This window comes from Eucalyptus grandis, chromosome 8, assembly GCF_016545825.1.
Source record: "Eucalyptus grandis isolate ANBG69807.140 chromosome 8, ASM1654582v1, whole genome shotgun sequence".
Taxonomy (NCBI): domain Eukaryota; kingdom Viridiplantae; phylum Streptophyta; class Magnoliopsida; order Myrtales; family Myrtaceae; genus Eucalyptus; species Eucalyptus grandis.
Window position 1 is genome coordinate 66,107,857 of NC_052619.1, and position 26,857 is coordinate 66,134,713.

General features: G+C 40.8%; 1 protein-coding gene, 1 long non-coding RNA gene, 1 other non-coding gene and 2 pseudogenes across 4 annotated transcripts; 2 read left to right on the forward strand and 3 right to left on the reverse strand.

The window, feature by feature from the left end:
- Positions 1 to 284: 284 nt before the first annotated feature.
- Positions 285 to 2,472, reverse strand: LOC120287782. Its single transcript, XR_005546059.1, has 4 exons — positions 2,142 to 2,472; positions 979 to 1,050; positions 539 to 633; positions 285 to 299 (listed from the first exon to the last, which is right to left on the reverse strand). It is a non-coding gene; the product is annotated as an uncharacterized LOC120287782 (long non-coding RNA).
- Positions 2,473 to 4,099: 1,627 nt separating this feature from the next.
- Positions 4,100 to 10,699, reverse strand: LOC104436025 (eukaryotic translation initiation factor). Its single transcript, XM_010048760.3, is given in 25 exon segments — positions 4,100 to 4,802; positions 4,804 to 4,931; positions 4,934 to 4,992; positions 4,994 to 5,011; positions 5,013 to 5,397; positions 5,400 to 5,465; positions 5,468 to 5,657; positions 5,778 to 5,869; positions 5,872 to 5,956; positions 5,959 to 6,021; positions 6,108 to 6,131; positions 6,133 to 6,217; positions 6,219 to 6,319; positions 6,321 to 6,458; positions 6,548 to 6,585; positions 6,588 to 6,634; positions 7,282 to 7,354; positions 7,357 to 7,375; positions 7,714 to 7,863; positions 7,865 to 7,957; positions 8,208 to 8,267; positions 8,269 to 8,304; positions 8,561 to 8,632; positions 10,223 to 10,262; positions 10,264 to 10,699. Coding segments are annotated over 25 exon segments (2,418 nt in total). The 5' UTR covers positions 10,428 to 10,699; the 3' UTR covers positions 4,100 to 4,610.
- LOC120287963 lies at positions 9,365 to 9,469 on the reverse strand. The gene has a single exon (XR_005546216.1). It is a non-coding gene; the product is annotated as a small nucleolar RNA snoR103 (small nucleolar RNA).
- Positions 10,700 to 14,428: 3,729 nt separating the features above from the next.
- On the forward strand, positions 14,429 to 19,981 carry LOC120287665 (annotated as a pseudogene). Its single transcript, XR_005545892.1, has 13 exons — positions 14,429 to 14,597; positions 14,739 to 14,935; positions 15,274 to 15,483; positions 15,597 to 15,684; positions 15,852 to 15,971; positions 16,074 to 16,342; positions 16,789 to 17,152; positions 17,239 to 17,501; positions 17,596 to 17,808; positions 17,900 to 18,113; positions 18,222 to 18,418; positions 18,760 to 19,113; positions 19,208 to 19,981. The product of XR_005545892.1 is annotated as a cellulose synthase A catalytic subunit 7 [UDP-forming]-like (transcript).
- A 530-nt stretch (positions 19,982 to 20,511) lies between these two features.
- On the forward strand, positions 20,512 to 25,927 carry LOC120287666 (annotated as a pseudogene).
- Positions 25,928 to 26,857: the final 930 nt, after the last annotated feature.

Here is a 26,857-nt window from a genome sequence, read left to right on the forward strand (position 1 = left end):
TAAGATACTCTTCAAGAAGGTGAGTTAACATTTACATGTAAAAAAGATACGTGAGTCTAGCCAGAAACTAATGCTACCTGATTAGAAGAGATCTGTGTTCTTGTGAACTGGGAGTTGAGTTGCTCGAGTGATTATTTTGGTTCTGTTGCTGCTGCTTAGGGGCAGATCGGCCACCAAACTTCTGTTTTCCCTGATGTTCTCCCAGGACCTCTCCTCCACAGCAGCAGGAACCTGGGGATTCCGACCACGCCAGTCCCGATTGTCTGGCTCTGAAAAGCGATTAAGCATTGATTTGGCACCTGTTGGGGAAAGAACATATTGTTATATGGGTAACAATGTATTATGACTCCATCACTAAAGCTAAAGCAACGCCAAATACCAAACTTAGAGTTTTCCAGCATGAAACCATTGAAATACCATTAAGAGATCTCCTTGATATGCAATTGACAGAAAAGAAACAAATCGCTTGTCCACTTTATAACCACCAAGAAAGGAAGGAAAAGGCAAAAGAAAGCGAAAGATATGCAGGAAATCTTACATTGTTCTCCCTACTTCCCAGTCTTGATCTTCGCCAAGAAACTCAGCTTCAATTTCCCTTTGTATCTTCAGAATATCATCACACACCTCAATAGCCTACAAGTACACAGAGTAACAGTATATGAGTATATTACGATCTTAGTCCGATATTCAACTTGAATCAGAAAGGGGAAAAATAGAGACTCGACATCATCGTGGAAGTTGATGACTATTCATAGCTTTTACCATGACACCAAAGGAGACTTCCACCAATGCTTTAGTAAAAGTGCACATAAAAAATTATGAATACGTCTAGACATCATCCTCAAGAAAAACGATACGCGTGGCAGAGGAAAATTAAATTAAGATGAACAGAAAATATACACTGCTCCTAGGAAGACAAAACAAAAGACTCCATCAACATAGGAAACACACAGTTGAAAAGGAAAGATAGATCAGTACCTGTCTTAGCTGTAACAGCTGGTCTCGGGTGTATCTAACACGTTCTTGACCCTCAAGCCATGAGTCTCCAGGCTGGTGGGGACAGAGGATAAATTTTCAGGAGCTTGTTATAGTAAAACTTATCGAAAACTTGCAACTTAACATGTATTAAGGTAGCAACGTAGTAATAAAAAGCACCTCAATCAAGACAAACAGTATAGATAGAAAAAAAAGAAAAGGAAAAAGAAGCTTTTGGCATAATCCAGCCACAGTATTTTCTAAGCTGCGTCATACCGATATGAGGTAAAAAGTAGGACCTAAACAAACTTCCTCAAAAGCTATAACAACTTCCAACCTTGACAAGGAAGTACGGAATTGACTTAATCTCTTAGCTCATTTCGCCATACTTTACCAAATTAAAGACATAAATGAAAACTAATACTTACTCCCAGTACTCCAAAAGCGAAGTATGGTATTACACGTCACAAGAAAAGACAAAGTGGCCCTAAGAGCCAGGTTGATAAGGAAACAGCTTACAAACAATCAAAGCCATACAAAAGCGCAGGAACTCATTATGGAAGCTATGATAATACGTCCCTGGTAATTCATTACTTCTCTCTGATCTAAAGCGAAAGAAAGATCTGCTACGTCGACTAGCTCGCGATATCTCACTATGTTTCTGAAAACGAATATAACACCAATTGAAAAACAAATAAAAGAACAACAAAAATTGCTAACGCAAGAACTTGTCTACCAGGCACTCTACTTAAAAAAGCTCAGACATTAAGGAAATTCAGTACAAGACCCAACGGCCACAATTAACCAACCACGGGGTTCAATAATTCAAATTTCAGACAACGTTGTACTCTTCTTGGAAAGTCAAACAGTCGAAGACAATTGCACAAACCAACACACGAACATAACCATCCCAACCCGATATTCCAGCAAGTGAAAAAACAAATTTTTTCCATGGTTCCCCAGCCAGAAAGTTCACAATTTCCCAACACGATCCATTAACTTGCCAATTCCATCGCCCGTCTCATCGCCACGCATCACTTTCCCTGATCCAGTCACGTCAGGACCGAATCATGCGAAGGCTCCACAGAGAACACAATCATCACAAACCCAAAAAAAAACAACGTCACGACACGACACGGACGGAAGTCGAAACACCGAAAGACAACCTTCGCCGCCGCGCCGCCGCCATGAGGACGCGAGAGGGGGAGATTGGAGGAGAGCGAGCCGAGGGCGAGAGAAGCTGTCGATGAAGAATCGAAGAAGCGAGGCGGGAGAATTCTGCCGCTGCCCCTCGACCGCCACCAGGTCTCAAGCTCAGGACCGCCGGATCACTCTGCTGCATCACACCCGTCTTCTGATCGACGGAAACAAACGCACGCGCGCGACCTCTGCTGCGACTGGCCGGAACAAGAATCTGCGGCGCCCCGCTGAATCTGGGATTGGAGAAGAGCGAGGAACGAGATTCAAGATCGAATTTTTTCGATCGAGAGAGAGAGAGAGAGAGAGAGAGAGAGAGAGAGAGGAGTGGTTTCTCTCTCGGAGGAGAGCGAAGGGGCTGTCGGGGCGGACAGCGGACGAGATTTATAGACCCTTTTGTCCGAGCCCGAGTGGGAGTTTGAGAGCCGAGAGTGATAATTTTGTGTGTCTTTCTTTTCTTTCTTTCTTGCTTTATGAATAAATCTGAGGTTAGTCCTAATGGGCTAATAATTGCGCCGGAAAAGTAAATCTCACTATTCTCTGTGTTCTTTTTTTCTTAATTCCGCGAAAATCCCTATCTATTACGGTTGTGACAAAATTATCTCAAACTTTCCCAAACCGAATGCATCATGATAAATTTATTCTCAGTTAATTTTCGTTAAATTTTATCGTCGATTAGTTAAAGTTGGATGGCATTGATAATGACATGTGTCGGTTTATGATTTTCTTGATATTAATCCCAATTTAGATAAAATTAATTGAAGGTAATTTTTTTATCAATGTACTAATTAAAGGTCTTTTGTGATCAAAATTAATTTGGAATAAATTTATCACGTATGTATCGATTTAAAGTTTTAATGATAAAAATTTATTTAAGGTAAATTTGTTGTAAGTATATTAATTTATAATTTTTGTGATATAAACCCTTTTTTTCTTGACGTGAGTGATGTTCTTTAATCAGCGAAAAACAATTGGTTTCGATTTGAATACTTTTTTTTAAAGATGATCTTTCCAAATATGATAACAATTAACTACCGTTGCCTCTATGGGAGCGCTTGTCCCCCAAAACCTAATTTTCCTTTGAAAAGAGTAACATGTATCCCATCAAATTGCATGTTCTAATTATAGTATTTACCGGTTTAAAAAGACGATATATTTATATATATTGTTTAGTAACGTGTGAAATTGTAACTATAATAACAAAATATGGAAAGTTACAACATACATCGGGGTAATATGTAATTTTCTATAGATGTTAATAGCTATATCTTTTGAAGAATTGCGAATCTTCAATGTTAAACGAAACTAAAAAGAAGCTTGAGGAAAGTCATCATGTAAAAGGAGTTGACATCTGAAAGCCATAAATTTTGAAATGTAAGGAAAAAGTGTCACAAATCATCCATAAACTTTAACCAATATGTGACATCGTCCATAAATTTTAAATTAATTAATATAGTTTATAAATTATATAAAATATTCAATATATTCGAACTTAAATTAATGAAAAGGATAACATCGAATATTGTAATATAATTTAGAAACTAGACTGAACATTTATTAAAGATTCAACTTTGATCACATAAAAAAAAAAAACTTATTAAAGATTAATGTTTATATCACTTAAAAATAAATAGACAAACAATATTTTCATCATTACGATCATATAATCAGTAATAAAACATTTTCACTTGCTAATTATTTCAAAAAGATACAAAATTATTTTCTAAAAAATAAAATCATTCATTTTTCGCTAAATAATCCACCATGAATTTTCCCAAAAAAAAAAAACACACCTCGATTACTTTTCCAGAGTACATGTTCATGGATGGGTGCACTGAACATTCTACGGACATCTTCAGGAAGAGACAACGAGCAGAGCCTCCTCGTTCAACAGTAGTAGATCACACACAGTTCACAGTTCACAGCTCAGAAAATGGTCGAGCCGGCCCCAGCTAAATGAACAAATTAAGCATGATAACACACTTGAAAGGTCCCACTCAAAAGAGCAAGATACACAAAATAAACAAGAGGGCATAACAACAAACTTAAGCAGTAACTCTCGAGGCGTCACGTTTATGACAAATCCTAAATAACAATGACCTGAAAATTCCTGAAAAACAAGAAGATGATAAAATGGTCGAAACTAATCGAATACAAACTTTAATCCCGCAAACGGGCTAAGTCGTCTTGAGAATCCAAGGAAGGGATCAACCACAATCGAAAGTAAGATTATCTTTTCGACTTCCTCCTAAATAAAACATGGATTTTATGACCTCAATATACAACTCAAAATTAACTTTGCCCTCTGCAGCTCTGCCTTATGGCCTTCGTACAAAGTTGCTAGCCTCAAAAAAGAATTGCCAAAAAGCATCCTGCAAATCTGCATATGGAGACCCAAATTTGACCCGGGTGAGAGGGTCCGGACTACTCATGCGATATTATAGAATGCGCTCACTGGAGCAGACCCTTGCACTCCCGATATCTGACGCCTGCGAACTCAGTACCGTTTGACCAGAAGCATCAGAGGTCACAATCTTCATTACAGCATCAAGTATGGCGTTTTGGAACCTGTCATCTTCCACCTTCTTCAGGATCTCCTTAATCACCTTAAAATCCAATCCACCAGCCAAAAACTAGTTTTCCAACAATTTCACCAAAGTGGACCGGCGCTTTTGGTAAATCAATGGCCAAATCATCCAACATAGAGGCGAACAGCAAACATCCAGTCCCTACATCGCTGGATGAAATAACTTTCTGGTCAACAGGAACCCCAGGAGCTTGCCAACAGGTTCAAAGCACGGCGGGCTTTTCTCCAGCGCAAATGGCTTCCTTCACAAATTAGGTAGTAAGCTGGAGCATTCAGCTCCACCACACACTGCAATGCTTCATCCAAAAGCAGCACACTAAAATACTCCTCAAGCAGTGACTTCGTTTTTCTGGTAAGCTCATCCTTATTATTCAACTTCACTGCAGGTGCCAATGGCTTTCAGGAACGTGGTGAAACTGGTGCAACAGGAACAGTTTTCACTGGTGCTGGAGAAGGAACTGAAGATGGAGCCTCTGTGCTGGAAGGACGAAGCCCACCACTGCCTTGTAGCAACGCGCTGGTCCTCCCACTGATAAGTCCACCACTGCCTTGAGGCAACAGCCTTGCATTCAGTGAGGGTGACTTTCCAGCCGATGGCGGTTGGAGCCGCCCAGGAGGTTACATTCCAGCTCCATCACCCTCGGCATTGACCGATTCCTAGGAAATTCCCAATTGTCGTTGTCCATTCCCGGCATTCCAGGCATCTTCTAGTTCCCGGCATTCCAGGCATCATGCCCCCAGCACCAGGTCGTGTAACTGGGTAACCTCCAGGAGTCGTACTCGCAGGAGAACCAGGAGCAATGCCACGGCTATTCCTCATGCCCGCAGTAGCACCTGGACGTAAACCAAGATTTTTTTCTGCCTCGGAATGGATTTCAGTTATAGTCTTGGCTTTTACCTTCAAAAGGTCCACATATCGAGAGGAAGATGTCAGAAACCGAGAAAAACAGCAACCTCCATCTGCACGCAGATAAGGTTTCAAATTACTTAAAAAAATTGTAAACACCTAATATCTTACCTCTTCTCGTCTGGGAACCCAAGTATGAGAACGCAGGTCAATTACATCTTGAACCATGAACCTCAACCTTGGAGCTAGTTGAGTATTGGATGCAGCTCCTTCAACCGGCTGAAGTACAAATCATTTATCCGCCGTGATTTAGGGCTCTCATCAAGCTGCTTTCCAATAGTGACGAAGAAAACTGACAAATAGCCTCAACATTCTCCTCGGCAGGACAAACTTTATTATCAGGTCCCAAAAGCTCCTGCTTCGGGAGTAAGACTATGAGAGACAATCGTAACTGTAATTTCAAAAGACCTAACATAATAAAGGAAATGTGCATGTCAGAACCTGCACAATGTGGTGAACAATCTTTCTCAGGTACCATCCTCTGCTTCAAAAGCTCTCCAATCAAACGAATGTTACCGAGAGTTCGAAGTTTGACCATTCTTTCCTTGTCTCCGTTCGAGCTCCTGTTCAGGGGATGTCATTTGCCTTAACTCTTCTCTTAGTTTATCAGCTCCTTCAAAAGCCTCCTGGCAGATATTCAAGAGCACCCGCTTTGAAAGTGATTTCCTTCCCATCGGGTTCTTCAGAGGGAAATGGAGGCAGCTTTTCGTTCAGATCAGAACACAGAAGAGCATACATGTGGCAGAATGTGGGTTCCAGTACAGCTTTTTCAAAAATCAGCTGAATAACCCCCTGCATACCATCCCAAAGAATCATGTAACAACAGAACAAGATGGTCAACCCATTAATAATAGCACATAAGAATCTGTAAAGCTGAAAACCTTCAGAATATCCGCTGTTGTGATGCCAGAGTCAATAGTTGGCCCTTGAGTAGATCAAACTTCTCTGGAGTCAGTTTGTTCAGTATCCTGCATACAAAATCAGAAAGTGAAACTTGATGTATCAACCAACTCTGGAATGTTGACAAGTCTGGCAACACCACTCCAGCCATGAGCCATGAGCCATGAAAGGCACTTAAGACGGAAAAAATAGAGTCAAGCTAGGCGAAACCACTTGCTAATGAGAAAGTCCAGGAGTTACTTAACATATGAATTCATCCAGAATAGGTTGAAGGCAAACAAATGAAGCACAATAAAGGTGAGCTAGGAAGGCAAAAAGGAATAGCATTTTCCCATCACTTCTAAAAACTTACATAATTCTTGTACGTGACATAAGCATGCCATCTCTATGTTGATTGTACTATATATACTTAGTTAAATATGTCAAGGATACAACTATGAGAACTGACAACCTCCCATGACTATTGCATGATCTTTCTTATCGCACTGCCAAATGCAGATTAAAGCCTGATGTTTTCAGTCTCATCTTCATCATCAATGGGCAATAAGGAAAATGATACAGAATTAGATTTAGTTTCCCACAAGAAATCCCGAAAGTTATGGAGAAAACATTCTCCTGATTGCACATGATGGAATTAATTGAAGCATCAAAAAGAAGAACTTAGAACATTTAAATCCAAGGCAAATACTGACTGAATTAGTATATCTTGCATTACCCTTTGACAGTCTTCAAAACACGGTCTTTATCTGAGAGATTACCCCTTCTGGTGGACCATGGCACCTCAGCCTGATGAGCAGAGCAGGTCCTCCCTATTTTGAAGAGCATATGGGTGCCAAAAAAGAGATTAGTCACATTGGAAGAACTTGGTCGCAGGAAGGAAACCAAGTTAAGAAGGTTTCACCTATCAGTGTACCACTAACGAAAATATGGCATGAAAAAATCTCAAATGATACATCAACAGAAAGCAGAAAGGAGTATTTAACTATACACACGCGTAGAATCAAAACGAACTGCATTCTTCTTTATTACCACAACTACAGGAACTGCCTTCAAACAAAAGAAGCTTAATGTTATAAACACATAAAACATAGGGCAAACATTGATGAAACTTAGAATTAAGTTCCTTTGGGGTGCAAAAAACAATTACCCCCTGGAGTGACGAGTTCTGTGCCCTTGAAAACTGGGAGTTGAGTTGATCTTTGCGATTAACTTGGTTTCCTTCCTGCTGTCTAAAGTCAGACCGGCCACTTGAATCTCTGTTTTCTCTGTTTTCTCGGATATTATCCCAGGACCTCTCCCTCCCCAGAGGTAGGAAGCTGGGCAGAACGACCACGCCAATCACGATTGTCTGGCTCAGAAAAACGAGTTTGAGTCTGAGGTTGGGTTGGTGCCTGGCAAGTACAATACGAAAGGGTATAAACAGTTTTTGTCAGATTGTTACCATGATTAAACCACTGAAATCAAGTACCTTCACAAGGACAAGTTCATAGCATAACACCATAAAAGCACCTTCTTGAAAAAAGATTGAGAAAAGTAAATGGATCTACTTTCCATCTGCCAAAGTAATCCTTCCCCCAATGCAGCCAGAAAGAGAACGACAAAAAGTACAACCCAAGTTTAGAATGAACTAATGCAACTCACAATAGTCTCTGCGCGGCCCCAGCTTTGATCATCACCCAAAATTTCAGCCTCAATTTCCTTTTTCTATTTTCAAGATCTCATCATGGGGCTCGACAGCCTACAGAACACAGCCACTCCAGTAAATAACCCAGGTGATCCAACAAAAGGGAAGAGAAGATATTAAATAACTTGAACATCCGATGCATGAGCAGAACACTTCCCATTACTTTCAATGTACAAAAGCGTTAGAGAACAATCGTGAAAGTGAAAAGCCTGTAAAATGCTTGGAAAAAAAATATATATATTTTTCACAATTAAAATTACCACATGAGCTTTGCATGAGTACGGTTATTCAACAATAGATAAACTATTACCTCCCTAAGCTGCAAAAGCTGGTCTCGAGAATAACGAATGCGCTCCCGACTCTCAAACCTTGTGTCTCCACTCTGAAAGCAAAGAAAATCATGTGCTTAGGGAGCCGTATGTACAAAATTTTCAATATTAGAGAGGTAGAAAATTTATATGTGCCAGGAACCTTCCATGGACTAAGAATCCAAGAAAGACTTGTTATACTTTTACATAAGGTTTACAAATAACTGCACATTGCAGTCAAGCATTCATATCAGTTAACATACCCAACCCACTAAAAGATAGTAAGCCTCCCAAACATCATCCAAGTTTTTCTACTAAAATGAGTAAAGCCATAGAAAGCTGCTGCCAAACTTGACAACCAAATGCAGAGGGCACAAACAAATCAAAACTGAAATTTAGAAAGATAGAACTCAAGAACACCAATAATGAGCATCTGATTAATTTAAAGTTCTTGTTTCCATCTTCCAGTAATCTTACACCAAAAGTATGGATGAAGGGGTTCCTTTAATCGTTCAAAAGATGCAGTTAGGAAAAAATTGCTAATATAGCATATTAATCATTTGAATGTACATAAAAGGCTCCAACAAGCACATATAAGGAAGAACTAAAATTTACTGAATATATACTTTTGGAAAATGAGGCAGGAAAAGCAGAGTTGATTTAAACTGACAAATGATTTTCTTGCTACCACCACCACGTCCCAGGAAATTTTCCATCTTCCCATCATGATCCACACATACAAAACACAATACAAGTTCGAAATTTTTTTTACAGCATATGAAATTGAAGTTCCTCACTACCGATTGACATGTCTGCAGGTCCTTTATGGGCAATAACAGCTCATCACATGCCCACCTAAAAGCCTACAAATTTCTCTTTGTCCATATTTACAGTAGGTACACATATTGAGTGCCCAACCAAGAATTAGGACATTGAAAATATCCACCATCCCATAAAATTTTCTTCTCTTTAAATGATAGGCGCCCACCAGTAAAACCAAATATGAGACACAGGGAAGAGTTATACAACAACACACAAAGAAGTGATTAACAACCAACGAAAACAAAAAAAAAACACGCTTTTAACAAATTGCAAAAGCTTCAGATGCTCAAATGGTTTCTTGTCTGAAGCAGCTGACGAATATTTCAGCTCTTACTCTATTAATCACGTGAACAACCTTTCAGGCAATTATATTATCATTCCAAACCAAGTTCTGGAAATCTGAAATCCCCATCAAATAACAATAAAGCAAAACTACACCGCATTCTCGCAGCCGTTCCATTACAAAAGCGCAACTCCGTTCTGCTCCGACATCATGTGGCCAATAGGAGATACAATCCCACGTAAATTAATTCACTTTCATGAAAAAAGATCCAATATTTTACAAAATTACGCGGATCATCTTTCATAATCTAACTCAAGCACCGGAAATTCGATGGACCCACCAAAGCGGCTCGAAATCCCACAACAACGATATACCCAAGCACGTAACTTTATGCACGCGGAACCAATAACAACACCCACGGAATCCAAACCAAATCAGGCAAAATCACGGCAGCCAGCTAAATCAACTATCCCCAATCCATAACAACCAAATCGGCCATCACGAAACGCGGAGGAATCCCTCGCGGGGAGGGGGCGGCGGCCGCAGATTCGAGGCGCACCTTCGCGGGAGAGCCGCCATGGGGGCGCAGGAGGGGAGATCGGAGAGAGGGAGCCGAAGGCGAAGGCGGAAGCCGCGCCACCCGCTGCCGACGAAGCCGAGGAAGCCGACGAGGAGGAGGAGTCGAAGCGAGGCGCGAGAAGTCGGCTGCTCCCTCGACCGCCACCAGGTCTCAAGCTCAGGACCGTCGGATCACCTTGCTGCATAACTCAGATCTATCGCCCTGGAGAGGATCTCCAACCCAACAGAGAGAAAAGAAAGAGGAGGGGGAACGAAAAGATCGGCCGACGAGGCGCCGATACCAACCGATCCGGCGGCGGCGGCGGCGGAGGAATCGCCGAATCGAAGATGGAAGAGGTAGAGAGAGAAAGATCTCGAGAGAGAGAGAGAGAGAGAGAGAGATTAGGGTATTTCTCTCTCTTCTGCGGAGAGGAGAGAGCAAAGGAGAGACTGTTATGTGCGGCCGACAGAGGGAAGGAGATAGAAACCTCCTGCGCTTTTCTTCCTCTTTTTTTTTTTTTTTTGCAATTATTATTTCCTTTTTTTTTTCTGGGTGATTATTGCCTAAATTAATTTTTTTCCAGATGAAATCATCTCTCTCTATTGTGATTATTACCTAGGGTTTTCCCCAAGTTCCTTTGACAATGACATCTGCCATGGATATTCTTCTTATAGAATGAGCATGGATTTAAATTGAGAAGGAATCAATATGGACGTGTGCTTGTGAGAGCCCTGTATTTTTTTTTTCATAAGTAGCAATTATTGAAAATCAATAGGTATCCCGTTACATGAAGCGTTACTAGCATGTCGGATCGGAGGAAATTTAAAGTATAATGGCATTTTCACTTAGATTTTGTTTTCCGCATGCATTTCTCTCTCATTAATTGTGAGAATTTGTAAGGTCAAAAATAATGTATTCAAAGTATCTATCTCGGCTCCGAAACTTTAGATTGGTGCGAATATGTTTGGTTGATTGGTCGTCACTTATCCCTTCAATGACATGGGTATATTTCATCTATGATTAGTATATTAATTATATTAATTGAATTTTTCTTTATTTTTTCGAAGAACAACTATAGATGAATAAAAAAAAAATCTCACTTGAGCATATAGAAATATTAATCATTACGAGAAACTAAAAGAAATATGGCGTCATTAAAATGCTTAATATCTTAAATGAATCATGACTCTACTTCAAAAAATTGTAAAACATCGGCACGCATAGAGGTATTGTCCGAGGAAGAATAATTTATTGAGTGCAAAGGTAATGGCGGATTATTTTTATGTGACATGAGCTTATAGAGCTAAAATTTAGGTAAAGGTGTTAAAGTGATCTTCTCTAATGTTGGCACTCTTGGGTGTGTGGCCAGATGGTCATTAAAATGATTGAAAGTCCTCCATGCTACCAAAAAGACATGAGGAACTAGGTTTCTTCTTTCTTGAGCCTTGTATGGCTCTGGCCCAAAAGAAAAAGCTTATGGTCCGGACTCTATTTTAAAGTTAGATACTTGCTTCACTTTTAGAAAAAAAAAAAAAATATGAAGTAATTTTCACAGGGTTTTTTATTTATTTATTTGCTGCAAAATGCTAAACTATGGAATATCATCATGATTTTCTTATGAATTCTTGTTATTAGCAAAAAGTTATAGCAACAGAAGAATTGGGATGGGAAAATCTGGGATTGGGTTGGGCTTGGCTGGATTGATTGAACTGGGCCTTGTGTAGCCCGGAGTCTCCCATCTAACTTTGAGGTGGGCTGAGGTTGGAAAAATGGGTATGGGTCAACGTAGAGTCCAATTTTTTCTAGGAATAAATTGCCTTAAGGCAAAACTAGTTTGGTTTTCTAGCCACAGCCATCGATCGATGCAAGCTTGGTTGTTGGAGCAATGATGGATGTATTGATATCGGATGACGGATCGATATATCATGATGTGGCGAACCATACGCGGGTTCGACCATGCGGCGATCAGCACAAGTTTGCCATATTATTACTTAAAATATTGGCTTTACAAATCAATTTTAATGTATCTAAAATGAAAAATTAGATAGACAGCTACTTGAATAACGTTATTATTGGTTAAGACGTGTAACCGAATTGGTTCCACCCAAGATCCGGATCGGACCGCCCAAAAAAGAGGCCTCGGGAACCAACTCCATTGAAACCGATTCGAATACAAGTTCCAAATTTTGGAATTGGTTGAAACCGGTCCAAAAGCAGCTTCCGAGTGAATATTTACTTAGGAACCAAATCGGACTGCCCTATTTTTGGAACTAGTTTCGAATCGGTTTTATAAGTTCTAAGTTCTCAAATCTAATTTCTTTTTCCCCTAAATTTAACCTTTGCACTCCTTTATCATTTGTCCTTCTTCAGCACTCCCTCGCTAGTCTTCCCTTTCCCTCTAAATTTTGATAGATGAATGAAGAGTAGAGTTTTATAATTATGTTTATTTTACGTGTTGAAACTTTTTATTGTTTGTAGTTGTACATGGCTACGTGTTCATTTTTTATGAATTGTGTTTTTGGTGGATTGGGATTTGAGTTGTTCATTTTTACTTTGAACCATTTTGTTACTTTATAATCTCATATAATTTTGCTGTAAAAATGAACAAAAAAGGAAAAGAACAAGTGCTCAGGTAGACCTTAGAACCAGACCGAAAAAATAGAGTAGGTCTCAGAACCTGTTCAAGACAAAATAGACTTCATAATCCAAAAATTGAGAATCGGTTATAAGAGGGCAGATTCTGGAGTTCCAATTTGAAACCTACCTCAGCGAAACCGATTATCCCTATTGTTGGTAACCGCTCTTTTTGAGTTGGATACTAGACGGACTCCCTCAATTGAATTCCACCTTATTGTGCTGGCCGACTATGCTACACTCTTTCATCTGTTTTTCGCCATGGGGTCATTTGCAGAACTATAGGCAATTTTCTTCCTGATATATGAATGAGAAAATGCGGGTATACTGTCGGTTTCAAGGGAGGACGATTGGTCAACCTGATCGGTACATATGTAAAATGTCTGACGTAAGGAGCATTCCAGGCGTGATATACACACTGAGTAGGAGTGGCTGCCCTGGAGATGGAGAGTCAACCTCACTCACCTAACGACTTAAAAAATTGTTGACTTGGATTTCAAGCTGGAGTGCTAGATCTCAAGCATAATATGACTCACCCAGCTCTCTCTCTCTCTCTCTCTCTCTCTCTCTCTCTCTCTGTTTCCCTTCACAACCAGCCAACCGCTGTTGGAAAGCAATGTTTTCGCACAGATTAATGCTAAAATGTTTGGTTGGGGATATTTTCTTAAATGCTGCACGGAAAATGGGATCTCCTTTTGGTGCTAATTACTTTTCAATCCTTCCAAGATCCGATGTATTTTACGCTAGTTTTGCCCCCGTATTTCCTTATAAATCGAGCGATAAAGCAAATCCAAAAGATGGAGCAATAAGCTCGTGCAGTCACTACGACGTCGGGCCCGTCCTCCACGTAACGCTTCAATTGTGCATGCTTCATGTGATATTCGGATCCATACATGAGCCCGAATCTCATGTAATTAATACGCAGTCCTAATTTTAAGATAATTGCTTCTGTTTTTACTCTTGGGCGGATCGAGAATACGGTGTTACATGTCCAACTTAATCCTCGACACGATTAGCTGACTATACCCAAAAGGAATGATTTTGGACGTGTAAAATATCATGCGCAGTAGTGTTAAAACCTAGTGAGCGGACATCAGCGGGTGCTGAAATTTATACATGTTTATACGATGGTCGTGGTTAGCTTGATCTTTCAGTTCATCTGCTAAACTTACGAAGGCATGAGAAACGGCTAATCAAACCGGACGACGACTATTTTAATTCGCTCGAGCCTTTGCCAACAGGGTCCTCTTAAACTGTACAGGTCAAAAGAGTGAAACTCAATGATCCTAGGAGTGTCATACAAGCACAACGGACCCGTAGGACGCAGAAGAGCCTCTGCTCGGATTTCAGCATCAAGGGGCGTCAAGACCGGTCGTTGCAGATAAGCCTGTAGAGGGATGGCAGATGGTGGTTGGAGAAGGGAAATCTTGGACGAAGCTTAGCTTCAAGGCAATGGGGACTTTGCAACCGACGCTTTTGTACCATGTGCGTGCGAGTGCGTTGTGGACATTAGGTGAGATCGGCTTAGAGGTTTGAAATGCTGTGTCCTACTTTCTCTCATTTAAAGAACCTTTTTCCCTCCATTGCACCACCACCACCCTGAGCTAATTCCTGTTCTAGCACCACCGCCATCCTCCTCCTCCTCCTCCTCCTCCTCCTCCCTCCCATGGAAGCCGGAGCTGGACTTGTCGCCGGTTCTCACAACCGCAACGAGCTCGTCGTGATTCACGGCCATGAGGAGGTGAATATCTGTAACAAGAATCAAAAAGAATTTAGGCCATATCAAGAAAGAACGCGACAACTTCGACGTTTGATGATATTCTGTGTATAATATGGTCATGGTTATCATCTTTTGTTTTCTTCTCTTTTTCTTCCGCTGCAGTCGAAGCCTTTGAAGAACTTGGATGGGCAAGTGTGTGAGATCTGTGGGGATGAGGTTGGGCTCACGGTTGATGGAGATTTGTTCGTGGCATGCAACGAGTGCGGATTTCCGGTTTGTCGGCCTTGCTAGGAGTATGAGAGGAGAGAAGGGAGCCGGATTGTGCCCTCAGTGCAAGACTCGATACAAGCGTCTCAAAGGTAACGAAAAAGCTGGTTAATGCAGCGTAAAATATGCACGTAGCAGATGAACTAGACATTATTATAACATTTTCATAGCTAACCAAGACTCGCACGACGGGACATGGAAAACAGAAAGTAAACAAAGTTCACGTATCTGTTATTCGCAGCATTCTTCTTAGTTCAGATTACACTAGACATCTGATAATGAGAAACTAGCAACTTCAAGATCCACCAACCAAAACCACTATTCAGCATGCATCTGCCATGCAGATGAAATATCAGAAGCAATGATTATTTACTTGAAGATGATATTGTGAATGAGTGATTTCACATTGTATGTTTTAAAAATGTCAAAGGGAGCCCAAGAGTGGAGGGTGATGATGATGAAGAAGACATTGATGATCTCGAGCACGAATTCAACATTGAAGATGAGCAGAACAAGCACAAGTACATAGCTGACTATGCTTCATGGGAAGATGAGCTATGGAAGAGGTCCTGAGGATGACGATAACGCTCAATTTCCATCAGTTATTGTTGGCAGATCCCGACCTGTGAGCAAAACTTTTGTCCCGAATTTTCAACGAAACATATTTCCTTATTACATCTCACGTATTTCGCTTCAAATCTCTTCTTTCCATTCAAGTTTAATAATGTTAAAGCATGCACTCGTGCAGGTTAGTGGCGAGTTCCCAAATCATCTTATGGTCACGGAGAGATGCCCTCTTCCCTTCACAAACGAGTTCATCCATATCCAATTTCTGAACCCGGTAACTATGAATCCACCACAATTTATTCCAAGTTAACCGTCGACAAAAAACTTCTGTAACCTTTCATCACGAATCATGCATGCTTCAGCTAAAAAGTTCCACTCGAAAAACTCTCTGCAAATATAATCTTGCATGACCTTTACGTTGCACTGGTCTTGTTGAAGCAGGAAGTGAAAGATGGGATGAAAAGAAAGAGGGGGGTGGAAAGAAAGAATGGACGACTGGAAGCTGCAGCAGGGCAACCTCGGCCCTGAACCTGATGACATCAATGACCCGGACATGGCAATGTAAGAATCTACTGATTGACAGCTAGAGGCAAAATGATTAAAGAAGATAGATAGTTTTCCAAGATGCTATCATAACACGTCATAAACTGTGAATGAATGCAGGATAGATGAGGCAAGGCAGCCACTCTCCAGGAAAGTACCAATTGCATCGAGCAAGATCAACCCATACCGGATGGTGATAGTTGCTCGGCCACATATTGGCTTTCTTCCTTCGATACAGGATATTGAACCCAGTACATGATGCATTTGGTCTTTGGTTAACATCCATCATCTGTGAGATATGGTTCGCTTTCTCCTGGATCCTGGATCAGTTTCCCAAATGGTTTCCCTATTGATCGTGAGACCTATCTTGATCGCCTCTCTCTCAGGTAGTTACGAACTGAAAATTTTACCCTTCTGAAAAGGATAAGCATTCTAAGTCAAAGGAAAATCAACTATATTCATCATTAGATTTTTATTCTCACCATAAACCAGATGCATGTGAAGAAGTCAAATGTTGCAACTGAAAGATCAACAAGAGGTAGCTTTCACTAAATGGTGCCGAAGACAATCATTGCAAAAAAAAAAAGAAGAAGCGGAACTTCTTCTCAGTGATAAATAATATAACTTTATAAGCTGTTCGCTCATACGCTCTATCATTTGTGTACAATGAACTTATCTTCATATCTTCCAATAAGCAGACAAAAGGCTATATGTCACCTGAAAAGAAAGCATATCCAACTTTATCTTCCTACAGCCCAATATTTAAAATTCAGGACCCTAAAGCATAATTTTTGCCAGAATTCTACATGAATCTTTGAATCTTTTTCCCTAGGAGTAAAATTGTTTTGAATATGCTGCAGATATGAAAGGAAGGTGAACCTAATATGCTTTCTCCAGTAGATGTCTTTGTCAGCACAGTGGATCCTATGAAAGAGCCCCACTTGTGACAGGAAACACAGTTCTGTCAATATTGGCTATGGACTATCCAGTCGATAAGATTTCACTACGTTTCTGATGATGGAGCTTCAATGCTCACCTTTGAATCTTTGTCTGAAACCGCCGAATTTGCTCGAAAATGGGTACCCTTCTGCAAAAAGTTCTCTATAGAGCCCCGAGCCCCTGAAATGTACTTCACTTTGAAGATTGATTATCTCAAAGACAAAGTCCAGCCAACCGTCAAAGAGCGGCGAGCAATGAAGGTTTCTACAAAGCTTCTCAGAAAAATAGATGGGAGTGAGTTTCTACCACGAGTAATCTGCATCTAATTATGCTTCTCATATGGCAGAGAGAATATGAAGAATTCAAAGTGCGGATCAATGCGTTGGTTGCTGAAGCTGCGAAGGTACCTCCAGAGGATGGATCATGCAAGACGGTACACCATGGCCAGGAAAACAACACAAAGGATCATCCAGGCATGATTCAAGTCTTTCTGAACACATGGAGGTCTTGATGCAGACGTGGAAATGAGCTCCCTCGCCTTGTTTATGTATCTCGTGAGAAGAGGCCTGGCTTCCAACACCACAAGAAAGCTGGTGCCATGAATGCCTTTGGTAATTGATCTCAACTTTGACTTGAAGTTGAATCAGCCTTTCCTTAGTCTGGATTAGTGACAACTCATGCTTTAATGCCTACTAACTTTTTAGGTTCGTGTCTCTGGTGTGCTTACAAATGCTCCTTTCATGCTGAACTTGGATTGTGACCACTACATAAATAACAGCAAGGCCGTCATGAGAGCCATGTGCTTCTTGATGGACCTCAGATAGGAAGAAAGGTTTGTTACGTCCAATTCCCTCAAAGATTTGATGGCATTGATACGAATGATCGGTACGCCAACAGGAACACAGTTTTCTTTGATGTAAGTCTTACTTGAGAGTGATCAGAAAATGTTTGTGACTACCATTCCTTCAGTAAGAAATGAATCAGGCTAACTTTCATTGTTTCTGCAGATCAACATGAAAGGTCTAGATGGAATCCAGGGCCCAGTATATGTGGGCACTGGATGTGTCTTCCGGAGACAGGCATTATATGGCTATGAACCCCCCAAGGGTCCTAAGCGTCCTAAGATGGTCAGCTGTGATTGCTGCCCATGCTTTGGCCGCCGCAAAAAACTCCCGAAGTATTCTAAGCATAGTGCCAATGGGGATGCTGCAGATCTGCAAGGTTTTTCATTTTTTTTTTTGCAATAGCATAGTAGAGTATATTCATGCTAATATCTGCTTGTAATTTGCTCTTTCACTTAACTAAACTCCATCTTCACTTCTTAATTAGGAATGGATGATGACAAGGAGCTATTGATGTCCGAGATGAATTTGAGAAGAAGTTTGGGCAGTCGGCAATTTTTGTTACCTCAACTTTGATGGAACAGGGTGGCGTACCCCTTCTTCAAGTCCAGCAGCACTGCTGAAAGAAGCCATCCATGTTATCAGTTGTGGGTATGAAAGATAAAAACTGAATGGGGCACCGAGGTAATATTAATTTCCAAGGAAGTAAAATCACTCTCTGTCTTCTATAGAGGCACCCACTTAGCCGTTACCTACAAAAGAGAAACATCTCCACCAATATAGAATACCCAGAGCTTTGCTACCTTGTTGCTTAAAATATAATTGATACGATTTTTGCTGCATTTATTAATTATTTTTTCCAACACCCGGATAATGTCCTTATAAGCTATCATAGCTCTACAAACAGATGCATATCCAGATAATGAACGTATTTTTCAATCCCAAGACACATAGTAGATACCTTGGCGTCAGGCATTTACAATTGCTGACATGAAACTTGATGACCACTAAATGTGTGCTTGCAGTTGGGCTGGATTTATGGTTCTATCACAGAGGATATCCTAACAGGCTTTAAGATGCATTGCCGTGGTTGGAGGTCCATTTATTGTATGCCAAAGAGACCAGCATTCAAGGGATCTGCTCCAATTAATCTTTCAGATAGGCTCAATCAAGTGCTTCGTTGGGCACTTGGTTCTGTTGAGATCTTTTTAGCCACCACAGTCCAGTCTGGTATGGATACAAAGGGGGGAAATTAAATGGCCTCGAACGGTTTGCATATGTCAACACAACCATCTATCCTTTTACCTCCTTACCACCTCCTTGCCTACTGTACTCTTCCGGCCATTTGCTTGCTGACAGACAAGTTCATCATGCCAGCAGTAAGTATAGAAAACACGAGGACGGACTGATTTATATGAGTTATGTTTGTCAGATATTTTGCTTATCTTCTCAACTTACTTCTGCCCTTTGCAGATTAGCACTTTTGCCAGTCTTTCTTCATTGCTCTTTTTATGTCAATCTTTGCAACCGGCATTCTGAACTGAGGTGGAGTGGAGTGAGCATTGAGGAATGGTGGAGAAATGAGCAATTCTGGGTCATTGGTGGTGTGTCAGCTCACTTGTTTGCTGTTGTACAAGGTCTCCCTGAAGGTATTGGCTGGAATAGACACTAATTTCACAGTGACATCCAAAGCGTCTGATGACGAAGACTTGGCGAACTGTACGCATTCAAATGGACAACGTTGTTAATCCCTCCAACTACTATATTGATCATCAACCTAGTTGGAGTAGTTGCGAATCTCTGATGCTATTAATAATGGATACCAAGCATGGGGACCTCTGTTTGGGAAATTGTTCTTCGCCTTCTGGGTGATTCTCCATCTCTATCCCTTCCTGAAAGGGCTGATGGGGAGACAGAACCGTACACCAACAATAGTGGTCATATGGTCAGTACTCCTGGCTTCCATATTCTCCTTGCTGTGGGTCCGAATTGATCCGTTCGTGCTAAAGACCATAGGGCCTGATACCAAGAAATGTGGAATCAATTGTTAATTCTCAAATTTCATGCTTCAGTGTGTGCATCTCCTCAAGTACAAGGATATTTCGTCCAGATGAATTTAGTGTACAGATATGCAGCACAGAAGTGCTTGAGATTGAATAAGGATAGAGTGCAATTTTTTGTGTATCACAAGGCAAGAATGTCCATTTTTGTAATTGAATGATATGTCCTCTGATAAGATTGGAGAAATCCCAAAGTGGATCATACTAGGCTATAAGCGTTTTCTTCCGAGAAATTAAGTATTTACAATATCCTATTTCATACTAAAAAAATCAATCCTACATTTCTCAAAAGGAGTTCTCATTTCATATTCATGTCGAGAGGAACCTTGGTAGTTGAGTCTAGAATTTACTTATTCAACTGAAACTAGAAAAATAACTTAACTAACAGAGATTTCTATTATGCAAGAATTGCATCTGATACATCGAAAGCAAAGAGAAATGGTGAGATAAATAAGCCTCCTTGCTCCTCACAATTATGGGTGCTCGAATTGATAATAAGTCCGAAAAGAAACATGGTGCACCTTAATAACTACAAACTTTAGCCATAAGCATTCGTTTCTCCTCACATTAGGTGAGATGGACGAAGCTTAACTTCAAGGCAATGGGGACTTTGCAACCAAAACTAGTGCTATGTGGGTTTGTGTGTAACACATTAGGTGAGCTCAGCTTTGAGGTTTTGAAATGCTATTTCCTACCTTTCTCCATTTAAAGAGCCTTTCTCCCTCCATCATCACCACCTTGAGCTCCGCCCGTTCTCACAACACCACTGCCGCTGCCACCAGCATCCTTACATCTTCCATGGAAGCTAGCACCGGACTTGTGGCCGGTTCTCACAACCCCAATGAGGGTCGTCATTCTCAGCCATGAAGAGGTGAATATACAAAACAAGAATGACAAAACTTCAAGCCATAACAATTAAGAACGAAACAAGTTAGATTTTTGATGATGTTCTTGTATGTTAGAGTAATGATTATCTTTCTCTCAGGTGCAGCCAAAGCCTTCGAACTCGAAGAAATTGGATGGGCAAGTGTGCGAGATATGCGGTGATGAGGTTGGGCTCACGGTCGATGGAGATTTGTTTGTGGCATGCCATGAGTGTGGATTTCCGGCGTGTAGGCCTTGCTATGAGTATGAGAGGGAGAGAAGGACCCAATTGTGCTCCTCAGTGCAAGACTCGATACCAGCGTCTGAAAGGTAGCAAAAGGCCAGTTAATTCAATGGAAATATGTACTTTCGGATGAACCGTTGTAAAGATAAAGTCATGTAACTGATAAGCGATTCGATTCACAAAACAGGACTACAGAAACAGAATATAAACGAAACATGTAAGTTGTCGGCAACGTTCTTCTTGGTTCACAATATATGGGACACCATGTGATCATGAGAAGCATGGCCAAGAGCCAGATAACCACTATTTAGCCATGCATTTGAGATGCGCTTGCGATATGAGGAGTATCAATATTTACTTATAGATGACAAGATTATTTTGAATATGCGATAACATATTTTATGGTTAAAAACTGTCAAAGGAAGCGCAAGAGTGGAGGGTGATGAAGATGAAGAAGATATCGACGATATTGAGCACGAATTCAATGTTGAAGTTGAACAGAACAAGCACAAGCACCTTGCAGAAGCTATGCTTCATGGGAAGATGAGCTATGGAAGAGGACCTCATGATGACGACAATGTTCATTCCCACCAGTTATTCTGGTGTCAGATCCCAACCGGTGAGGACCACTTTCTCGTTAGCTTTCAAAAGAACACCTTTTCTAATTGCATCTAATGTATTCAGTTTCAAGTCTCTTCTTTCCCGTTCAAGTTTATCTATCTTTAAGCAAGCATTCGTGCAGGTAAATGGAGAGTTCCCAGTCTCATCTTATGGTCAAGGAGAGCAGATGATGCCTTCTTCCCTTCATAAACGAGTTCATCCAGATCCAATTTCGAACCTAGTAATTATGAATTTAACCCCTTTTTATTCCAAGTTAACCATTACTGAAATCTCCAATGACCTTTCACAGTTAAATCATGCTTCAGCAAAGTTCTTTCTTAAAAATTCTCTGCCTTCCATGACCTTTTTCTGCATTGCAATGATCTTGTGGCAAGCAGGAAGTGAAGGATGGGATGAAAGAACGAGAGAGGGTGGAAAAAAAGGATGGATGACTGGAAACTGCAGCAAGGCAAACCTAGGCCATAATGACATCAATGACCCAGACATGGCAGCGTATGTCTTCTATTGATTTACTGCAAAAGGCGAAGTGATTAAAGCAAATAGATTTCCAGGACTAACAAGATCAACCCCTATCGAATTGAATGCAGGATAGACGAGGCTAGGCAGCCACTTTCTAGGAAAGTTCCTATTGCACCTAGCAAGATCAACCCCTATCGGATGCTAATAGTCGTTCGACTTGTTGTAATGGTCTTCTTATTGCAGTACAGAATTTCGAATCCAGTGCACGATGCAATTGGTCTCTGGCTAACATCCATACTCTGTGAGATATGGTTCACTTTATCATGGATCCTGGATCAGTTCCCAAAATGGTTCCCAATTGATCACGAGACCTATCTCCGTCGCCTTTCTCTCAGGTAGGCAATAGCCAAAAATTTCCACTTCTCGGATGAGATGAGCATAAAAAGTTCTAGATTCAGATATAAATATTTGATATTCATAATATTGTAGACACGTAAAATAGTCAAATCCTGGACATAACAGCTCACAAGAGGCAACCTTTACTAAAGGTTTTTACAAGAACATTCACTGTGAAATAAGAAACAAGTACATCTCAGTGGTCAAAGATATAATACATCTCCCTGTACACTGTACATTGTATTGCTTAAAGTAAAATGAAGTATTCTCAAATGTCTAAGAAGCGGACAGAAGAGTGTCATTTTGAAAAAAAGTAAGCATATCAAAAATGTATATTACAGGATCGGTCCTTGAAAGCAGCCTTTCTACCTAACCTTATCCTCCTGGTGCTTGATCTTATGATACGAGGCACTTAGCTTAATTGCCAGAATTATAGAAAGTAGATGTATCTTTTCCTTGCAGTATAATTATTTTGCCTATGCTGCAGATTTGAAAGGGAAGGTGAACCTAGTATGCTTTCCCCAGTAGACATTTTTGTGACTACAGTAGATCCTATGAAGGAGCCTCCACTTGTGACTGCAAACACAGCTCTATCGATATTGGCTATGGACTATCCAGTGGATAAGATCTCCTGCTATGTTCATGATGATGGAGCTTCCATGCTCACCTTTGAATCTTTGTCCGAAACTGCGGAGTTTGCTCGAAAATGGGTACCCTTCTGCAAAAAGTTCTCTATAGAGCCTCGAGCCCCGGAAAATGTACTTCAATTTGAAGATTGATTATCTCCAAGACAAAGTCCAGCCAACCTTGTCAAAGAGCGGCGAGCAATGAAGGTTTCTAGATAGCTTCTCAAAATGACAGATAGAGTAAATCCTACCATTACAATCGAGATCTAATTGTGCTTTTCATTTGGCAGAGGGAATATGAAGAATTCAAAGTGCGGATCAATGCCTTGGTTGCTAAAGCTTCGATTGTACCCCCAGAGGGATGGACCATGCAAGATGGGACACCATGGCCAGGGAAACAACACACAGGATCGTCCAGGTATGATTCAAGTTTTCCTTTGGACACAATGGAGTCTTGATGCAGAAGGAAATGAGCTCCCTCACCTTGTTTATGTCTCGTGAGAGGAGGCCTGGCTTCCTACATCACAAGAAAGCTGGTGCCATGAATGCCTTGGTAAATGATCCCAACTTCTACTCAAAACTGAATCGCCTTTTCTTAGTCTGGCTTCTAATAATGCCTCCCATTTCCTAAGGTTCGTGTCTCCGGCGTGCTTACAAATGCTCCTTTCATGCTGAACTTGGACTGTGACCACTACATAAATAACAGCAAAGCTGTACGCGAGGCAATGTGCTTCTTGATGGACCCTAAGATAGGAAAGAAAGTTTGCTTTGTCCCTCAAAGATTTGATGGCATTGATAGGGCATGACCGATATGCCAACAAAAACACAGTTTTCTTTGATGTAAGCCCTTCTTGAGAGTGGTCAGAAAAATACATTCATATGCCAACGTTCCCTCAGTAAGAAATGAATCGGGTTTGCCTTCTCTATATGTGCAGATCAACATGAAAGGTCTAGATGGAATCCAGGGCCCAGTCTATTGGGCACTGGATGTGTCTTCCGAAGAAAAGCATTATATGGCTACAAACCCCCCAAGGATCCTAAGCGTCCAAAGATGGTAAGCTGTGACTGCTGCCCATGCTTTGGCCACCGGAAAAAACTCCCACAGTATTCCAAGCATGGTGCCAGTGGGGAAGCTGCAAATCTGCAAGGTTTTGAAATTGTTTCTTTTTACCACGCACATATGGTACCTGCATGCCAAAATCCTTCCATCTTTGCTCGTAATTTCCTCCATCACTAAACTAGAACCCTTCTTGACCTCTTGAATAGGAGTGGATGATGACAAGGAGCTATTGAAGTCCCAGATAAGGGTGAGAAGTTTGGGCAGTCAGCGATATTCACAACTTCAACTTTGATGGACCAGGGTGGTGTACCCCTCTTCAAGTCCAGCCCTGCTGAAAGAAGCCATCCATGTTATCAGATTGTGGGTACGAAAGATAAAACTGAATGGGGCACTGAGGTAATATCAATTTCTAGGAATCTAAACCCACTCTTGTCAGTCTTTATAGGGGTATCAAGCTATTACCAGAAAAAAAGAACATCTCCACCATTACAGAATACAGAGCTTTGCAACCTTGTTGCAATAGTAAATTTTATGGATTTGCTGCATATATTAGTTAGTGCTCCAATTGGTGATATTGCAATTGTCCTAAGCTGTCACAGTTCTAAAAACAGATGCATTTTGAAAAAGCTACTGTCTATCTTTTTTCAATCCTTGAAAACATGGTTGATACCTTGGCTCAGCATTTACAAATTCTTACTGAAACTTGATAACTCTGAAATTTCTGCTTGCAGCTGGGCTGAATTTACGGTTCTATCACAGAGGATATCCTAACAGGCTTCAAGATGCATTGCCGTGGTTGGAGGTCCATATATTGTATGCCAAAGAGACCAACATTCAAGGATCTGCTCCAATCAATCTTTCGGATCGGCTCAGTCAAGTGTCGTTGGGCACATGGCTCTGTTGAGATATTTTTAAGCCACCATTGTCCAGTCTGGTATGGTTCAAAGGAGGGGAAGCTTAGGTGGCTTCAACGGTTTGCATATGTTCACACAACCATATATCCTTTCCTCTTACCACTGTTGTCTACTGTACTCTACCGGCCATTTGTTTGCTCACAGACAAGTTCATCATGCCACCTGTAAGTATACAAAGACATATAAAGATGTAACAATCTATATGAGTTGAACTTTGTCAGATTTTTAGCTTATCTTCTCAACTTACTTTTTGCATTTTACAGATTAGCACTTTTGCCAGTCTTTTCTTCATTGGTCTTTTTTTATCTCAATGTTCGCGACGAGCATTCTTGAATCAAGGTGGAGTGGAGTGGGCATTGAGAATGGTGGAGAAATGAGCAATTCTCAATCATTGGTGGTGTGTCGGCTCACCTGTTTGCTGTTGTCCTGGGTCTCCCTGAAGATTTTGACTAAAGTAGACACTGATTTCACAGTGACATCTAAAGCAGCCCATGATGAAGAATTTGGAGACCTGTACGCATTCAAATGGACGGCCTTGTTAATCCCTCCCACAACAATATTGATTATAAACCTAGTCGGAATAGTCGCTGGATTCACTGATGCCATTAACAATGGGAACCAAGCAATGGGACTGCTGCTTGGTAAACTATTCTTCTCCTTTGGGTGATTGCCCATCTCTATCCCTTCCTCAAAGGGCTGATGGGGCGACAGAACCGAACACCAACCATAGTGGTAATATGGTCAATACTACTGGCTTCTATATTCTCCTTGCTGTGGGTCAAAATTGATCCGTTTGTGCTAAAGACTGGGGACCCTGATACTAAGCAATGTGGAAATAATTGCTAAATCTCAAAATTCCTGCTTCAGTGTGTGCATCTCCTGAAGTACAAAGGACATTCGTCCAGATGAACTTAGTGTACAAATCCACAGCACAGAAGTGCTGAGATTGAATAAAAGATAGAGTGTGTATTTTGCGAAGTACAAAGCAAAAATGCCCATTTTCATAAGTGAATGAAGGTCTTCTTACAAAAAACCAACTTTTCGTTGTTGCAGACTATTCATTGTCTTAATTGCCCAGACTGAAGAAATCCTAAGTGGGTCGTACTAGGCTGCATGGTTTTGCTTCTAGGAAGTTCTGTATTTGCAATCTCTGATTCCAAAATGATCAAACCTAACAGTTTATTTTCCAATGGGAATTCTCATCACATTCAAAATAATATATGTGCAAAAGACAACTTCAAGTGCCCGAGTCTAGAATCGATTGTTTTAAGTGAAAGTAGAAAAAGAACACAACTAACAAAAGACGGGTACTCAAGAATAGCATCTGATGTGCATCAAAAGCAAAGGAAAGGGTGAGATAAATAATCATCCCTCTCTCATCAAAACATCATCAGTGAACAAATCAATTGGAAGTTGGAAAAAGAAATATGTTGCATCTTGATAACTAATAACTGAAGCCATAAGCACTGGTTTCTGCTCACCAACACAAACCACTATCATTCCACCTCCGCACTGCACCAAGTGAAAACGAAGTGTATCCTAATCACCTCCTGCTGCAGGAGATAGATACATCCATATGACAAGGCAAGGAAGCCATATATTTGACAGCCTAAGGTTCGCTAAGAGACAAAGATTTGATGGTCACAGCTATATGAGCAAAAGGCAAATGAAACTGCACAAAATGATAAGCATGCTTATGTGTATACGGGGGTGAAAAGAATGGTTCACTGTGCAACTACTTATTAATTAGTTTGCCATAATAGGTAAAGAGAGGAACAAATTGGTCATAAGACCAGAACAAGGGAGTTGCGACTATTCTGCAGCACATTTTTTAATATACTTGTCAACCTTTGTGGATGCATGTAAATTGATGCAATGA